We start from the raw sequence: 16,747 nt of genomic DNA on the forward strand, positions 1-16,747 counted from the left end.
GAGCGAGAGGAGGGGAGGAGAAGAAATGAGCTGATATCAAGGACTTAAGTAGAAAGCAAATGTTTTGAAAATGATGATGGCAAGATATGTACAAATGTGCTGGACACAATGGATGTATGTATGGATTGTGATAAGAATTGTATGAGCCCCAAGAAAATGATTTAAAAACAAACAAACAAAAAGAATGTGGGGGAAATGGGAACCTTTACCCATTGCTGGTGGAAATGTAAAATCCTGTAGACCTTATGAAAATGAGTTTGGAGAGTTTCATAAAGTTCAATATAGATTACGACCCAGTAATTTCACCCTTAGGCATTCCCAACGATATTTTTTTAGTGACATTGATTACACACTGAAAGTCATGTAACCATTCTCACACTCATTTCTGAGTCATTACTCCTCCATTAACATGAACCGACTGCCACAGAAGGTTCCTATCTAAACTTGTGAGTTGTTATAAGAATTCCAAACTATTTTAAAGCCGGGATTCAAACAGACCTTGGTAGACCCACGTTCAATGAGGCATTATTCACAAAAATCAAAAGGGGAAAATAATCCAAGTGCTCATCAACAGATGAACAGATAAAATATGGTATGTACATACTCACTCGCCATCCAGTCGATTTCAAGTCAAAGACACTACACTACTCGTACCTACCCCGAAACCCAAAGTCAAAGTCAACAGGCGGTGAGTGTTAAAAGCCCCACCTTTACCACAGAGCTGCGGATGGTCTGAAACTGCCAACCTTGCAGAGGGCAGCCCAATGCAGAACCACCACACCAGCAGGGCTCCCTAAAGGGAAGCTGCTGGAAAACAAAGAAGAAACCCAAACTCCTTGCCATGGGGAGCATGCTAACTCACAGCAAGCCTAGAGGACGGGGCGGAACTGCCGCTGTGAGCTTCTGAGATGGTCCCTCTTTACTGGAGCAGAAAGCTCTATTTTCCTCCCAGCAAACACACAGATTATTATTCAGCTATAGAGAGAAACGAAATTCTGACACATGCTCAGGCATGCATTTTGGAAACATTAGGCTAAGTGAAGTAAGGTAGTCACAGATGGACAAATATTCAACGAATCCCACTTACGTGAAATATTTATTGTCATCAAATAGATAAACAAAGTAGATGAATGGTTACCAGGTATTGAGAGGGAGACAGGAGTGGGGAGTTATTGCTTAATGGTACAGAGTTTGAGATGATAGAAACATTTTGGAAATTCAAATAAGTAGTGGTAATGGTGCAGGAAAGCCCTGGTGGCGCAGTTGGGCTGCTAACTGCAAGGTCGGCAGTTCAAACCCAGCAGGCTTTCAAAAAGGGTTCTCCTCAGGAACCTTGGGGGGGGGGCAGTTCCGCCCTGCCCTAGAGGGTTCCTGTGAGTCCAGCCTTGACTGAAAGGCGGTGAGTTTTGAGATCGAGTCTCAATGAGTTTGTCTGTGCCGTGAGTGTTGTGCAGTGTTGTTAGTATCATACCGGAATTGTACACTCAATGGTTAAAATGGCAAATTTTATGTTAGTCTATTTTGTCCCCCACCAAAAAGGTCTGGATAAATGTATTGTATGACTGTCAATATACTGACTGTCTGCAAAAATGTACTCTACTTGGCAAAATGTTACCATTTGGGGAAACTATGTTAAAAGTAAGAAATGATCAGAAGAAATCATGTACTTTTTACAGTTTCCCCTAATGGTAACATTTTGCCCCGTATTATTGTTAGTATCTTCTTAGTGAAACATTTTATTTTGAGAAACTTGTGCAATGATTTCTTTTTATCATTTCTTACACGTTTCTCAAAATGAAAAGGTACTACTAATAATATGGGGCCACTTTCCCCCCCTGCAAACTAAACATTTGCATTTCTTAACAACAAAAAGCGATTCATCGTTTTGTAGAAAAAGTGAGAGTGGGGAGGATAAAAAGAAAGCCAAACTCCAGAAGCCTGCAAGATAGGGACCTGCTAGGACAGCCTCCTGCGGAGCTGCAGGCCGGGCCCTTTGCCCGCGATCTCTAGAGTCGCCAGGGGTCCCAATGGCAGCGAGTTTGGTTGGGGGTGGGGGTGGGGGGTGCGGGATGACCCCTTATTCATGCCTCAGACAACCATGCCTTGGCGGAGCCTCTTTCGCCTCCGGTTCCCCATTCGACCTCCTCCCGCCGCAGAGAACCAAGCCAGTGCTCGCGGTGCTGCAAAAACACAGGCACTGGCCTGGAAGGGTAGAGTCTGATCTTCCGGCCAGGATGACTCATTTCCGTTCACCGACTCCCTCCCCGGAAGAAAGACCCGATGTAAACACCAGAGCCGAGCGCTAGGGCCCTGGAGGTCAGTAAGCCGGGCCGCGGGCTGCTCCGAGAAGTAGAACCGGGATCCGGGACGCGCGAGACCAGGTCAGCGCCGGTGGCGGGGAGCTCGAACTCGTGGCCAGAACTGGTTGGAATCCTGGGCTGGCTATATGGGTCTCTGACAGGGAGTTTGATGGATGGGAGGCGGGGGCGTCTAGCATAGGGATCTTGGGTTGGTTCTGTAGTTGGAAGGAGTATGCTGGCACACTTGGACAGGGGTCTTGCGGGGACGGGTGAAGCATCCTGAGTTAGGCGCTCAGAATGCGATTTTGTCGGGTGGAAGTGGGGGGTCTGCAAAAGGGGTCTTGGAAGGCGGGGCTATGCAAAGAACAGGCCTTGGGGAGTGAGGTGCTCATAAGAGGGTGCGGTGGAAGGAAAGGAGGAGAGATTAAGTGGCCTAGAGTTGTAGACGGTGTGGGCAAGGGACATGTGCCCTGAAGAGTCTTTGGGGAGAGGGGAGTTTCAAGGGAGGATAGAGTAGGGAGGTCTTGAACACAAGAGGTCTTGGGAAATGGAGGTATCCCAGGTTGTGTGGGTGCTAGGGGTCCTGGCAAGGGTCTTAAAGGGTAAAGGTGCCCAAAGGAGGGTCTTTGCAAGAGGGTTAGGGGTCTGGGGAAGCAATCTTAATTTCCTGAGGGCAGGGGCAGGCCTGTTCTTGTTGGAACAGCAGAGCATAAGGAAGGGTGGGGAATTTGGCCTGATAAGGGAATCTTCAAATAAAATCTGCAGGGCATCAGGCTGTGAGGGAATGCTCTGATTGACCCTGGTTGAGCCAAAATTAGCAGAGTTCAAGGTGACATGCTACTTTGAAAGGGGTTGGGGAAGACTCTGGAAGGACTCCTGGCTAATGAGATAATTTTGAGGTAGAATCCAAAGCACTTGAGGGAGTGGTAGTTCCCTCCCACCACTTCTTGCCCTGAGTGATACATTACCCAGAGGATATCTTAGGGGCAGGTCAAAGCAGTTCCAGGTAAATTTCGAGGAGGGAGGTTGCTGTGAGTGGTAGATCACCCATAGTTTATATTCAGAGCAGATCAAGGAGGTTCAGGAAGAGGTAAATTTCTAACCCCCTTTCCCCTATTGACAGGTGGAACTAAGTGCTAGTCTTAGTGCAAAGACCTTGCGGTGGGAGGGGTGTTCCCAAGCAAGGTTGGGCACGATTGCCAGGCTGAGATGGGGAAGGGCTAGCCCTGGAGTAGGCCCTATCATTTGCTTCCTGACAATGAGCCAGAGGTGGGGGCGGGGAGTGGAGCCAGAATGTAAGGAGATGGGGGCCGTCCAGGTCAGGGGAGATCTAAGATGAGGTACAGTGGTCCCTGGTCATACTGTTAGGGGTTTGGGGAGCTAATAGCAGAGAGCCCCAGTACTTCACCCTGTTTCTATCTGCTATGCAGTCTGACTGAGGTCAGTGGCTAAGCAGGGTGGGCTCGACATCAAGGAAGTCTTGAGATTTGAAGGGAGACTCCAAAACTCTCCATAACCCTACCCAACCCCGTTTGTGTCCAGGAGAACAATCTTGGACCATGGCTCAGCAACCACTTCGAGGAGTGACCAGCCTCCGTTTCAACCAAGACCAGAGTGAGAAAGGCTTGTGCCTGTATCCTTTTTGGGAAAGAGCGAGGGTGGGAGGGAAAGGCCATTATCTCCCCCCACCTCCCTGCATCTTCTAAAGCAACTGGGTCCACTCCCTTGTGGGAAGGAGGGAGGGTAGGAAGGAGAGGTCACCAGCTGCCCCATCCTCTGAGGCAGTCTGGGCTCCTCTCACCCCGTAGGCTGTTTTTGCTGTGCCATGGAGACTGGCGTGCGTATCTACAATGTGGAGCCATTGATGGAGAAGGGGCATCTGGGTGAGTGGTTAGAGGGAGGGGCAGCAGGCAGAAAGGATGGGCTGGGCATTGACTACCACTGACACCCTGGTCCCTATCCAGACCACGAGCAGGTAGGCAGCATGGGCCTGGTGGAGATGCTACACCGCTCCAATCTGCTGGCCCTGGTAGGCGGTGGTAGCAGTCCCAAGTTCTCAGAGATTTCAGGTAAGCACCCTGTTCTGCCCTTAGTCCACATTCCCTAGCCTCCCACAGGTCCTTGCAGGCACAGGCGTAGGACACTGTCAGTGTCCCTCAGTCACCACACGGGGAGGCCTGCAGCTTGGTCTTTTGTTTTCATTTAGCAAAGGCTAAAGTGCTGTGCCCTTATCTAGAGAACCCTGTCTAACACAATGGCGCACTTACCATGAGCCTAGTAATGTTCTAGCGTTGTATATCTATTAGCTCATAATCCATTCCATATGGTGGGAAGTAACGATAGCTCCATTTTAATATATGAGGAAACTGAGGCCCAGAGAGATTAAGTGACTGGGCCAAGGCCATACAAGTAATAGGGTTTCAAAATCTTGGAACCGCCTCCCCAACACTCCCTTGCTTTGAGTCTCAAGCACCACCTTTTCAAAAGGGTCTTTCTTGTTGATCCTCCTGGGACATGACAAGAATCACTCTCATTGAGTCTCTGAGCCCTAGCATCTGTCACAAAAAGCTCCTGGGTGGGTGCGGTATGGACTGGGGCCTTGGCTACAGAAATTGTTCTGTCAGTCCCTGCCTGGTTGCTGATGGGGATCCTTGCCATCCTCGACCTGACACTCCAGTCCTTCCAGCCTTCGTTTCTTCCTTTGGAAATGGGTAGAACTGCTCTAGAAATGGTTCTCTCGGGGATCAGGTTCGCTAGCGCCCTCGTGTGTGGGCCTCGCATTGGATGTTTAACGAAAAGCTCAACCTGTACATTGAAGTCCCCTGGGTAGTCGGGGTGGCTCCTATGTTACCAGGGCTTTTCCCCATCCAAAACCTTGGCCTCCACCAACCTACCCACCTGCACCGCAGTGCTGATCTGGGACGATGCCCGAGAAGGCAAGGACTCCAAGGACAAGCTGGTGCTGGAGTTCACCTTCACCAAGCCAGTCCTGGCTGTGCGCATGCGCCATGACAAGTGAGCCTGTGGCAGAGTGAGGGAGGTGGCGTGAGCGGGTCAGAAGTCCCCCATAGCAGGGGCTCTCCTCATGCCAACCCATGCTTAAGTCATGTGATTTCCACAGGATCGTGATCGTGCTGAGGAACCGCATCTACGTGTACTCTTTCCCTGACAATCCCCGGAAGCTCTTTGAGTTTGACACCCGGGACAACCCCAAGGGTGAGGAGCCAGTTACTGAGGTGTAAGGGTCGGGGTAGCGGATGGGCCGAGGGACAGAGATGGAGAAAGGATGGGCACACTTCCGAGGCCCAGGCCTGAGGGCCCGTGTGTCATGTGTGCCACGTCTCACCTTGTGCAGCTCTGTCCATTCTCGACAGCAGTGGTTCTCCACCTTCCACCCTTTCCTCGTGTGGTGGTGACCCCCAACCATCACGTTCTTTTCTTTTTTTTTTTTTTTCCCATCATGTTATTTTCGTTGCTACTTCATCACTGTCATTTTGCTACTGTTAGGAATCGTCGTGTAAATATCTGATATGCAAGATCTATTGTCATTGCTCCAAGTTGAACATGATTAAAGCATAGTGATGAATCACAAAAACAATATGTAATTATTGTGAACTATTTATTTCTAATGACAAATAAATTAAATTCCGGGTGCTCATACGGGGGCCTATCTGCATGTGGGCCGACCCGGCTGGAGATGGATAGAGGAGCGGTGTCTCGGTTCCTAAGACCGTCGGCAATATGTGTTTTCCGATGGTCTTAGGTGACCCCTGTGAAAGGGTCGTTTGACCACCAAAGGGGTCACCACCCACAGGTTGAGAACTGCTGCTCTACAGACTATGTCTGTCCCACTGCCCAGCTCCGGCGTTCCCTTTACCAGCCCCCCTCCCTTCACTTCCACACCCTAGGGCTCTGTGACCTCTGCCCCAGCCTGGAGAAACAACTATTAGTGTTCCCGGGACACAAGTGCGGGAGTCTGCAGCTTGTGGTGAGCTGGCCAGTGGGTAAGTGGGTGAGCTGGCTCTCTCTTCCCCACCCCACCGCCAATGCCCAACCACCCCTTCTGATCCCAGGACTTGGCGAGCACAAAACCTGGTACTTCATCTGCTCCGTTTACCATCAATGCGCATCAGAGTGATATAGCCTGTGTGTCCCTGAACCAGCCAGGCACTGTAGTGGCCTCGGCCTCCCAGAAGGGCACCCTTATCCGTCTTTTTGACACACAGTCCAAAGAGAAACTGGTGGAACTGCGCCGAGGCACGGACCCTGCCACCCTTTACTGGTGAGCACAGGATACGGAGGGTGAGCTGGTGACCCCCTGGCACGTTCTAGATGAGCATTACTTGGTGGGTCTCTTCCAGCATCAACTTCAGCCATGACTCCTCCTTCCTTTGCGCCTCCAGTGATAAGGGCACCGTCCATATCTTTGCTCTCAAGGACACCCGCCTCAACCGCCGCTCAGCGTGAGTATACCCTATCCTCCCCACCCCGCTGCCTTGTCCCCATCCTCCCCATGTACCACACCTGGGCTTAGCCAGTGCTGTCTGCAGGCTGGCTCGCGTGGGCAAGGTGGGACCTATGATTGGGCAGTACGTGGACTCTCAATGGAGCCTGGCAAGCTTCACGGTGCCCGCAGAGTCTGCCTGCATCTGCGCCTTTGGACGCAATACTTCCAAGAACGTCAACTCTGTCATTGGTGAGTGAAATTAGCACCTTGTTGGAGGTACTGCATGGACAGAGTTGAAGTTGAGAGAATTCAAGGGCCGTGGGGAACCTGAGAGAACTGGAATGTGTGGTTCAGCTCCATGAGCAGTAAGGGAAGGGGCATGGAGGCAGAGGCCTGGAGGCAGACCCTAGGCTATGCAACCCTGGAAAGGATTGGAGTGTGTGACTGACAGCCTGAAGTTGTACTGTTCCTCTTCCCCTTCTAGCCATCTGTGTCGATGGGACCTTCCACAAATACGTCTTCACTCCGGATGGAAACTGCAACAGGGAGGCTTTTGACGTGTACCTTGACATCTGTGATGATGATGACTTTTGAGGACCTTGGGGGGCTATGTGAGGGACCTGTAGTAGCAGTTTGCATAGCTGTGCCTTTGGGGAAGGATTGATGTAGAAGCCACAGCCAGCAAGCATTAATAGGGTGGTGGTCAGTTTCCTTCCATTCAGTAGAGCTAGATGTCTGTAAACAGTGAAGCACTCATTCCTGACCACATGCCTGCGGGGTCAGGCCAGAGAGACAGCCTACTCCTCAGGCTCTGAGCCTGGAGAAGACCTCCAGAGACCTGGAGGGAATGCCCTAATCCAATCCGATGAGATGAAGGGATCTCTGCTGTGATGAATGTAAATAAAAACAAGACAAAACAAAAACACCAACAACCAAAAGACCACTGCCATGGAATCTGACTGGGTTTCCAAGGCTACAGTTCTTTACAGAAGTGGATTACAGCATCTCTCTCCTATAGGATGGCCGGTGGGTTTGAACCACTCAGCTTGGGGTTGGCAGCCAAGCACTTTAGCTACTGTCCTTCCTAGGCTGCTATAACAAGTGCCCTTAATGACATTCATGACTGGATCTGAGGTGAAGGGCTGCGAGAAGTGGCTGAAAACGCCCTGAGGGAGCAGCCTAGAAAGGGATCAAGCTTCCTCTTGGCACCACCAGTGGTCTTATCTGTGGGAGTCCTCCTTGCACGCCACCCCCCCCACCCCCGTCTCCAGCCCCCACACCTAGCAATGAGTGTGGAAACTTCCCTCCTTAGCGCCCACCCTCCAGTGGCTGAGGCTTGATTTCCCAGAAGCCTTAGCGGCTCCACAACTGTGATTCATTTGCATTTCCGGTCACGTGCATTGCCATCTCTGCGCAGTCCGTTTAAGGGGTTAGTGTAGCCAAGTCAAGATTTTATCTCCGTGTCCCTTAAGGTGGAGCGAGGGATACCGGGTGTTGTAGTTCAAGCAACTGTTTGGTCCAGCAACAGTGAGCTGCAGGATGTCGGAGGTCCGGCTGCCACCGCTACGCGCCCTAGAAGACTTTGTTCTGGGCTCAGCGCGTTTAGCGGCCCCAGATCTGGGCGATCCACAGCGATGGTGCCACCGTGTCATCAACAACCTCCTCTATTACCAAAGTAACTACTTAATATGCCTGGGCTTCGGTCTCGCTCTGGCTGGGTGAGTGAGGAAGTGCGCAGGGCTGAGGCGGGGGAGGCTCACTGAGGACTAGGTGGGGGACTCTGAGTTGGATGGAGGGCCTGGAGGGCAAATCCAGTGGCGATGGAAGGCTTGAAGTGGAGCTGGGAGGGTAGCGGAAAGGGAGACTGGAAGACGTGGAAACAGGTTAAGGAACCACCGAGGGGGATGGAACCTGGTGAGGGGGTGAGGAGTCCCTGAGTGGTGTAAAAGTAAGGGGCTGGGCTTGTTCGTTAACCCAAAGATTGGAAGTTTGAGTCCATCTAGAGATGTGTGGGAAGCAAAGTCTAGCAATCTACTGGGCGGGGGGGGTGGTAATCAGCCATTGAAAGGCTAGCTCTCCTCTGACACACGTCTGGGGATTTTGCTTGGAGAGAACGAGCCTACTTAAGGAAAGCTTGAGTGGAGGGGATGGAAGGGCATCTTAGGGGAAGATGGAGAAAGCCTGGAACTGAAGGTGATCCAGGGCTTGGAGGGGGGCCCTGAGAGGATAAGCAGGGCCAGAGAGGGGGCTATGAAAGTAGCTGCAGAGGGTGGAGGTGCTTAGCAGTTTTGAACTGACTGGAAACCAGGTTTAATTTGCTTGGTTTGCAGGACTCTGGAAGGAGACAGGGATGTAACATTGAAAGGTTTGGGGGGATGAATTTGAGGGGGATCTGGGCTTGGAAGGGAACCTTTCTCCAATTGGAATGTGTAGGGAGGGGTTACCTGTTGGGGAACTTGAAGCCAAAGGACAGACTCAAGGCTGGAAGCCCAGAGACTGGAGAGGAATGGAGAACCTGGGGCAGGGACTAGGCATTGTTGGAAATCCTGAGGAGGGCTGAAGGTCTGAAAGGCGCTCTAGCTGTGATTGATAGAAGGATCTCCAGGGAAATGGGATCCTGGTGGTAGGGAGGCAAGGCTTAGAACAGGGGCTTCCCCCTGGAAGAGGGGAGGGTCCCTTAAGGACCTAGAAAAAGAAGGCAGGGTTTTGAAGAGGGATTTGCAGGGGCTGGCTCCAAAGGAGTAATTTGGGGACAGGTTGGGAGGGGGCCTGGAGGAAGGGGCTTAGACAGTGCTGTCTTCAGGTTGGCTCATGTGGGCAAGTTGGGGCCTATGATTGGGCAGTACATGGATTCTCAATGGAGCCTGGAAGGAGAGACCAGAGGAGGATTGGGATCCCAGGAGTTTGGGAATAGGGATGGCAGGGCCTGAAGCGGGGAACATTAAGAAAAAATGGGACTGTAGGCTTGACAGAAAACGGGGTGCAGGAGCTGGAGGGCCTGGGGAAAGGGGACTTGGGGTTGGGAGGATGGTGGTCCGATCTGCGTGCCAGGCTAGCTCCGTTCCCTTGTCCCCCGCAGGTACATGCGCCCACTGCACATGCTCCTAGGCGCGCTGGTGGTAGCGGTGGCGCTGGGCGTGCTGGTGTGGGCAGCTGAAACCCGCGCGGCCATGCGCCGCTGCCGCCGCAGCCACCCTGCCGCCTGCCTGGCCGCAGTGCTTGCCTCCGGCCTCTTCGTTCTCTGGGCAGTGGGAGGCGCTTGCACCTTCCTGGTCGGCATCGCGGGGCCAGTGCTTCGTGAGTCTCCACTACCCTGGGATGGACCGGGAAAGAGCCAGCGCATGCGCATGGCGCCAGGCCCGCCCTGCAGTTGTTCTGGGGCCTGGGCACGCCCCATTGCAAAGAACCTTCCCTGGCATTGCTCCCTCTTTTCAGGGAACACCCTTCTCTCTCACTACTCCCAGGGCCTCATTCCTGTTGCTAAGTGCCTTCCACTTGCCACGTCCTAGTTACCAGTCCCTCTTGTCCCGCCCACTTTACCAGCCACGCGTCCTCTTTGGGCCCCTGATTGGTTACAAGCTGACCACCACCCCCCTCCGCCCCATTACTGATCCCACTCCTTTCGGTACCACCTACAGTGATCCTGGTGCATGCTTCACTGCGCCTGCGCAACCTCAAAAGCAAGCTTGAGAACAACATGGAGAGTATTGGTCTCAAGCGGACGCCAATGGGCCTGCTACTAGAGGCGCTGGGACAAGAGCAGGAGGCTGGATCCTAGGGACTGGAGATCTGTATCCTGGACCGCACACCCTGGCCAGAACCTGGGGCCCAAAGCCCTCTCCCAGTCCAGAGACCAGGCCATCAGCATCCCCCCAACCCTGGGTCCCAAACTGGGGTCCCTCACACCCAGTCCTGTGGGACCAGCACATTCCTTCCGCCTTGAACCTGAGACTAGGCCAGAGCCACTAAACTGGGAGCTTGAAGACCAGAGTCAGCCTGCAACTCAGGGCCTGGAGGAACTCCCCAAATCCATATCTGAAACCACCCCCCCACCACCCCCACTCTTGGCCCCCAAGCTGGGAGCGGAGACTAAATACAAGCATATCTTGATCCCAGGACCAAGGCTCTGGACCCAGGTCAAGGCATTGCCAAATCTTGAACCCAAGACCCAGGTGTCCCCTGCTGGCCCCACCTGGGTACTAGGCTCAGGCATCCTAACCTTGTTGAATCATTGGTCCCGCGTGACCCCAACCCTCACCACTTACCTTCTTCCAGCTCTCCTTAGGGACCCTGCCCCTCCCTGAAGCAAGTTTCACAGTGGTAAGGGGTGGGATGTGCGGGGAAGGCCCTCCAGAAATGGGGCATATCTATCAGTGTTGCTACAACAATAAAGGCTGTTGCATCTCTCAAGCCAATGTCAGCCTCCTGGGTAGGACCTTGGGCATTTCAATAGACAGATGTGGCCTTGTTCACTTCTGAAAAATGCTTCCTGATGGTCGGTCTCAATTAAACATGCGCTGAAGGGATGATCTCGGAGGCCCTTCCTGACACCTGTCACCCCTGGAGAGGCAGTACAGCATGGAGTAGTTGAGGCAGGAAGTGTTTACTGTCATTTTATTTACTAAGGGTTCTTCTCGGGCTGGCTAGGAAGCTGGGCAAAAAGGCAACGAAGCATCCTACCACAAGCAAGGAAAGCCAGAACAGACGATGTCACTACAGGGTGTTTCAAAATCAGATGTTATCTGGTCGTAGAGAAATGAGTGGCCCACAAGGCAGGACAGAGGAGCAATACATGGATTCAGTTTATACATTTATTATAGAAATCCCCTTCCAGTGTGGGTAGTGTCTTGGGCCCAGATCCATTGGTACAAAAAGAAAAGTTTTAACACCAGATAAAGGGGGTAGTGGGACACCCCCCCAGCTCCAGAAAGTCAGACAGGTGTCATAGAAAACACAGCTTGTGTGGATTTGTTTGAAAAGTGGGTGGAAGGAAAGCCAGGGAAAGTGTGACATGGCCCGTAGCCAGATGTCACCTGAGGATTTTACTAGCATTTACCAGATGCCAGGTTGAACCACTAGTATCCCACCACCACCACATACAACATACCCTAGGAATACTCTGCCCTTCCCCTTCCTCAGGGGCTTCCTGATTGAAGATAGTCAGGGCAGGGCTACCACCAAAGGCTGGGCCATCTTGCCCTGTGGGCAGAGGCAGTGGGTACAGACAGGGACCCTTTGGGCACCACCCCTGGGCGTGGAGAAATGAGCCTAATCTCCCCACCCAGACTTCAACTCTTCAAAAGTGTAGGTAGAGAGCCCACCTCTCCAAGGCCTGCCAGGGGGTGTTGAGGATGGGAGTTTTGTTCACATCGGACCCTCCTGGCTGCCCAGAACAGTGCCAAGACCCTCTATGTTTCATGAAAGGGGTTCCTGAATGGACCAGGAGACAGGAATGAAGCCAATCAGGATAAGAGCTCAGTTTCCCTTTTATAGAAGGTCTAGTGTTGGGGGAAACCATTGAACGCCTAAATCACAACTGTAAACAAATGGAGGAGGGGCGTTGAGGCCCCATTACATCATCCTCCGCTTTTCAGCTAGCCAGGGTCCCTCAGCCCCCAGCATAGTGTGAGAGGAGAAAGGGCGCCACACCCCTAGGCCCTCTCAGGGCCCAGCGAGGTCAGCCGTGTGCTCCCCAGGAGGCAGCTGTGCCCAGGTTGGCAAGGGGCCTAGCAGAAGGTCAGACCAGTGTCCCTGGGGTCTGGGAGTCAGAAGTGGAGGACTGCTCCCCCTCTAACGTCAGGTCACTTAAACGGGTGCTCAGCTCCGGGGGGTACAGGAAGTCCGCAGAGTATCTTTAGAAGGGGTAGCAGGAATCCGAGGATAGGTTGAAGAACATGAAGAAGCGAGAAAAAGACAGACACGACACAGACAGAAAGGAAAAGAGGCTCGTTAAAGAGGTGCAGGCAGGAGCATGGGGCATGGAAAAGAGGGCAGGAGAAAGTGGGGGCACAGGCTGCCCCTTCCCCCCTATACCCTGAATTCATGACTCATTTTCAGCTGACATGCACTGCTTGTTACACCGTGAAAATGATTCCACTGGGTAAAGTACGACAGCTTCTAGCACCCCAAGTATGCCTTCACCAGAACCCTGTGGACTACCACAGGCCCCCAACAGCTCGGGGAGTGCTGTGGCTGTGCCTGGTGGTCTACATCATCAGCGCTTGTGCCCTGACGAGCTGCTTCCTGGCCTGGAGACCCTTGCCATCTGCCTCGAGAGACCCCTACCCATCAGTAAAAGCACCCCCCATACCTGCTGGAGACAGGGGGCGCTGTGAAACTCCTTGAATGCGGGAGCGGTGCCTGGCTGGGGGTCCCGTACAGCACCTGGCCCACCTCATAGCAGCGGGCATGAAGGAAGGGTTGGTGTGATGAGCCCATGTGGGAGATCACAGGCCGGCGCTGAGGCCCCGCAGCCAGACCCGAGTTCCGGATGTACCAGTCCCGCAGCCCCTCCAGTGCAAGGTTCTTGTGGCCGCTGCGCTCACCAGCCAGGGGGTTTCGAGTGGGTGGGGGCATCCACAGTAGAGGGGCTGGATGCCCCTCCGAACCCTCAGAGGCATCCAGGGGCAGGCCACAGGGCTTGGTGCGGGTAGCACGGGCCTGGGGATCCTTGCTGCGGAGGAGGGGGCTGCTGCCATCAGCTGCATACACAGGTGGTGAGCCCGGGAGCATGGTAAGGGGCCCATCCCGGCGGGAAAGGGCTCCTGGGACCTCAACTGCAGATAGCAAATCCCCCCAGCCTGGCCCACCACTACCTCGGGGAAGGCCCCGTTCCAGGGAATAGTCCAAGAGGAAGTCTCCACATACAGGTGGGTGCCGGGGGACCCCGCGGGAGGCAGGGGCAGCTGAGCTGGGCCTGGCAGCCCGAGGAGGGTCTGGGGGGCCAGCCGTGCGAGAGGAGAAGGCAGGGACTGGTGGGGGGTGCTCGTACAGCACCTCACTGCTCTTACAGACTGGGGGACCAGCAGCAGGGGGGTGCAGAGGAGCAGGCGGGGAGCTAGCTCCCCCACCAGCTGCTCGGTCCACGAGCAGGGCCTCGGAGCTGTTGCTGCGGCGGGTGCGAGCTGCGAAGAGGGAGGCGTGGTCGGAGGCAGGGTCTGCCCGGGGGAAGCCCATCTGGGAATCCTGGCTGCCAGACCATTGGCGAGAATGGAGGCCTTCGGGTCTGGGGGTGCAGAAGTGGGAGCAATGCGAATAGCGTCAGCAAAAAAATAAAATAAAATAAAATAAAGCAATGGACTGAGCGTCTCCCCATCCCCAGGCCTTCTCTTTCCGATCTGAGCCTTCACTTCCACATCTCCAAGGTGGGCCCAGGATTAGAGCTCGTGCAGATGCAGTGTCAGGGAAAGGGCATGCCAATGGGCAGCAAGGGTTCTGGCCTAGAATTGGGGACTGGGGGGAGAGGGAGGGAGGAAAGGGGGAGGGAGGCTGAGGTCCTTAGTCCCCAGAGAGACTAAGTTTGCCTAAGGCTGGAGAGGCTAGACTAGCTGCATAGAGGCCCGGCTGGAAGGCTGTTCCAAACACATCTGACTCCTTATCCTTTGCTACCCGAGCTCCCTCTCCTTGTTCCCTAATGACTCCGGAATGAAGTCTGAAGCGAGCCTTCCCGAGCTTTCGGTCCTGCAGTGTGTAAGCATTATCCCAACCATCGTGCCCAGCCATTCTTGTTCACAGGCAGTAAGCTCCACAAAGGAGACTTGCTTCTTCACGGCCAGAAACCAACTAGGTGCATGAAAAGTTGTGATTTCTGGCAGACAGTGGGCTGTAACAACTAACCATAACTTTGGGGCCTACAACATTCAGAGGCTGAAATTCTTATGCCCATTTCACGTATATGGAGGCACAAATCGAGAGAGCTTACTTGTCCTGAATGCACAGAACCATCAATCCTCAAACTTCCATGTTTCCGCTCCAAGTCCCCACCCCTTCTTCTGGACCAGGATAACTCCTCTTCGCCTTTCAGAGCCCACCCTTGGTAGTCTCCCACCCTTTGATGATGCTTTTCCTAACCCTCCCAGTGAAAACGAAACGAAACGATTCCCTCCGCTCAGCCTCAAAGCCACCCTCAGAGTCTCCTTACTTGCAGAGCTGGGGGCCAGCGCCCCGGGAGAGGACAGGGGTGGCAGGCACACTTCGCCCCTCAAAGCTCGAGGCACTCCTGGGCAGTGAGCGTGTGGGGCTAAGCAGAGACAGGCAGGCCCAGTCCAGGGCCCAGGTTAGAGACCATGCGCACCAGCATGCCCTCCGGCCCCGCCCAAGCTCAACATGCCATTTCTGACTCAGGAGGAAGAAAGGATGCAGGGCCTCGCCCTCACCTGGTGGGGCTGGCCACCGAGTTCCGCCGGCTCTTCAGATCCCCGTAAAGATCGGGTGGGGGTGGTTTCCAAGGGGCTCGCCTCTCAGGGCTGCCCCCAGATACTGCCCGCAGCTGGTCCCAGGCCTTGGGTGGAGAAGGGCGCTCAGCCAGAGGGAAACAGCTCCCATGGGGCTCCTCTGAATAGGAGGGAGAAGTCAGTGAGAGGAAGCAGGGCAGGTGGGGGAGGGGGGGCAAAGCAAAGGGGAGGGGCTAAGGAAGTAGGGGAGGGGCAAAGATCTGGGACAGCTAAGAGGGCTAAAGGATGAGGCGGGCAGCGAGCAGAGGGGAGAAGCTGCTGGGTAGGGACTGGAACTAAGGAAACAAGGGTAGGACGAAGCTAAAAAGATGGGGGGCCCCACAGGAAGATGGGCTAAAGAGGACTAAGTGGAACAGAAGGGGTGATCATCTCAGGGTGGGTCAAAGAGCATAGGAAGGGGTTGGGGGCGCGCCTGGGGGAAGGAGTCCTCACCATTATCATGGCTGGCCCCAGACTCTGAGAGGGAGCTGCTCTCTGAGTGCAGAACTACGTCCTCTACAGGTAAGAAGGGGGAGAACCGGGCCTAACAATCCAAGGCCTGGGTACCATCCCCTTATACTACTGGATGGGCCTTGCTGAACTGCCCCTTCTGGACGGACCTCCTCCTCCCCCCAAAGAATTCACCTTTGTGGCTATCCAAAGCCACCATGCACTTGGTTCCTCACTCTTCTCACGTCTAATGGCCAGTTCAAAATGGCACCACCCTTCCCATGAGCCAATTGATCTCAACTCTTCTTACTGGATGGGCCCCTTCAAGTTCTGTCTATCTCCCTGTCTTCTCCCCTCCCACCCCTCTCAGTACGTTAGCCAGTGTCCATTCACTGGGCCCCCTCTCCCACTTTCACAGGTGAGAGGATGGGACCTGGCTCACCTTGGCTGAGTTGAGTGAGGCGTGTGCCCAGGCAAACTCCCTGGGTGGTGATAACTGTCCCCGTGGACAGCGGCAGTGGCTGGGGTGGCGGGAGCACGGGGAGGCCAAGGCAGGCCCGGACATCCCTGAGCTGCTCCTCCAGCTCATGTAGTCTCCGCAGTGCATCTGCCTGGACCTGGCGCCTGCGCCGGCGCTGCTCCCCACTCAGCTCGGGGGCCAAGGCCAGGCGGCGGGCAGCGGCTGCAATCTGCTGCTGCACTGACACCTCGCGTTCCAGGGCCTCAAGAGCCAGCTCCTGCAGGGTCCACCCAAAATGGGTGGGGCAGAACCAAATGTTGGAAATAGTCAAGCCCCAGGACAATCCAAGACTGGAGGTGAGTGGGGCCTGCGCTTTCTGGAGGGAAGCTCCTGTTGTGTCCAGCTCTGAGGTGTGAAGTGGATTCATCCTCTGGGCGCAGGGCCTGTCTTGATTAGGGCCAGGCCAACCCATCTTCCTAGGGGTGGGAGGCTGATCCTGACTGAGTTGGGGGCCAGCTTCACCCTGGGAGTGGCATTTATCAGGCCTAAAAGCAGGCACTATCTTGGGTCTTGCTCCTCTACCTTCCCTTAGGGACCGCTGCATCCCCTTGCACCCTAAACCCACCTCGCTCAACCCCTTTTCTTTCTTATCTTTTTT

General features: G+C 54.2%; 3 protein-coding genes across 5 annotated transcripts in view; 2 read left to right on the top strand and 1 right to left on the bottom strand.

Annotated features, from left to right (window-relative positions):
- Positions 1–2,296: 2,296 nt before the first annotated feature.
- On the top strand, positions 2,297–7,687 carry WDR45 (WD repeat domain 45). The gene is made up of 11 exons (XM_004713148.2): positions 2,297–2,381; positions 3,843–3,914; positions 4,109–4,183; positions 4,265–4,369; positions 5,210–5,315; positions 5,422–5,516; positions 6,209–6,288; positions 6,374–6,582; positions 6,662–6,763; positions 6,851–6,996; positions 7,232–7,687. The coding sequence occupies exons 2-11, from the start codon at positions 3,860–3,862 to the stop codon at positions 7,339–7,341; spliced, it is 1,083 nt and encodes a 360-aa protein (XP_004713205.1). The 5' UTR covers positions 2,297–2,381; positions 3,843–3,859; the 3' UTR covers positions 7,342–7,687.
- A 393-nt stretch (positions 7,688–8,080) lies between these two features.
- PRAF2 (PRA1 domain family member 2) lies at positions 8,081–11,157 on the top strand. Its single transcript, XM_004713147.2, has 3 exons — positions 8,081–8,465; positions 9,827–10,044; positions 10,386–11,157. The coding sequence occupies exons 1-3, from the start codon at positions 8,287–8,289 to the stop codon at positions 10,523–10,525; spliced, it is 537 nt and encodes a 178-aa protein (XP_004713204.1). The 5' UTR covers positions 8,081–8,286; the 3' UTR covers positions 10,526–11,157.
- Positions 11,158–11,544: 387 nt separating this feature from the next.
- CCDC120 (coiled-coil domain containing 120) overlaps positions 11,545–16,747 on the bottom strand; it is a 16,296-nt gene continuing 11,093 nt past the window's right edge. For 2 of the 3 annotated variants that reach the window (XM_045288334.1, XM_004713150.2), the window contains 6 exons: positions 16,072–16,366; positions 15,633–15,695; positions 15,123–15,300; positions 14,888–14,986; positions 13,058–13,972; positions 11,545–12,599 (listed from right to left, as the gene is read on the bottom strand). In XM_045288334.1, the coding sequence (XP_045144269.1) occupies positions 12,485–12,599; positions 13,058–13,972; positions 14,888–14,986; positions 15,123–15,300; positions 15,633–15,695; positions 16,072–16,366 (1,665 nt within the window). In that variant the 3' untranslated portion in view covers positions 11,545–12,484. The remainder of the gene's footprint in view (positions 12,600–13,057; positions 13,973–14,887; positions 14,987–15,122; positions 15,301–15,632; positions 15,696–16,071; positions 16,367–16,747) is intronic. The other variant, XM_045288335.1, reaches the window with a different exon arrangement.

The sequence above is a fragment of the Echinops telfairi genome, unplaced genomic scaffold (assembly GCF_000313985.2).
Source record: "Echinops telfairi isolate 266 unplaced genomic scaffold, ASM31398v2 ScPeMD7_19;HRSCAF=73, whole genome shotgun sequence".
NCBI lineage: Eukaryota > Metazoa > Chordata > Mammalia > Afrosoricida > Tenrecidae > Echinops > Echinops telfairi.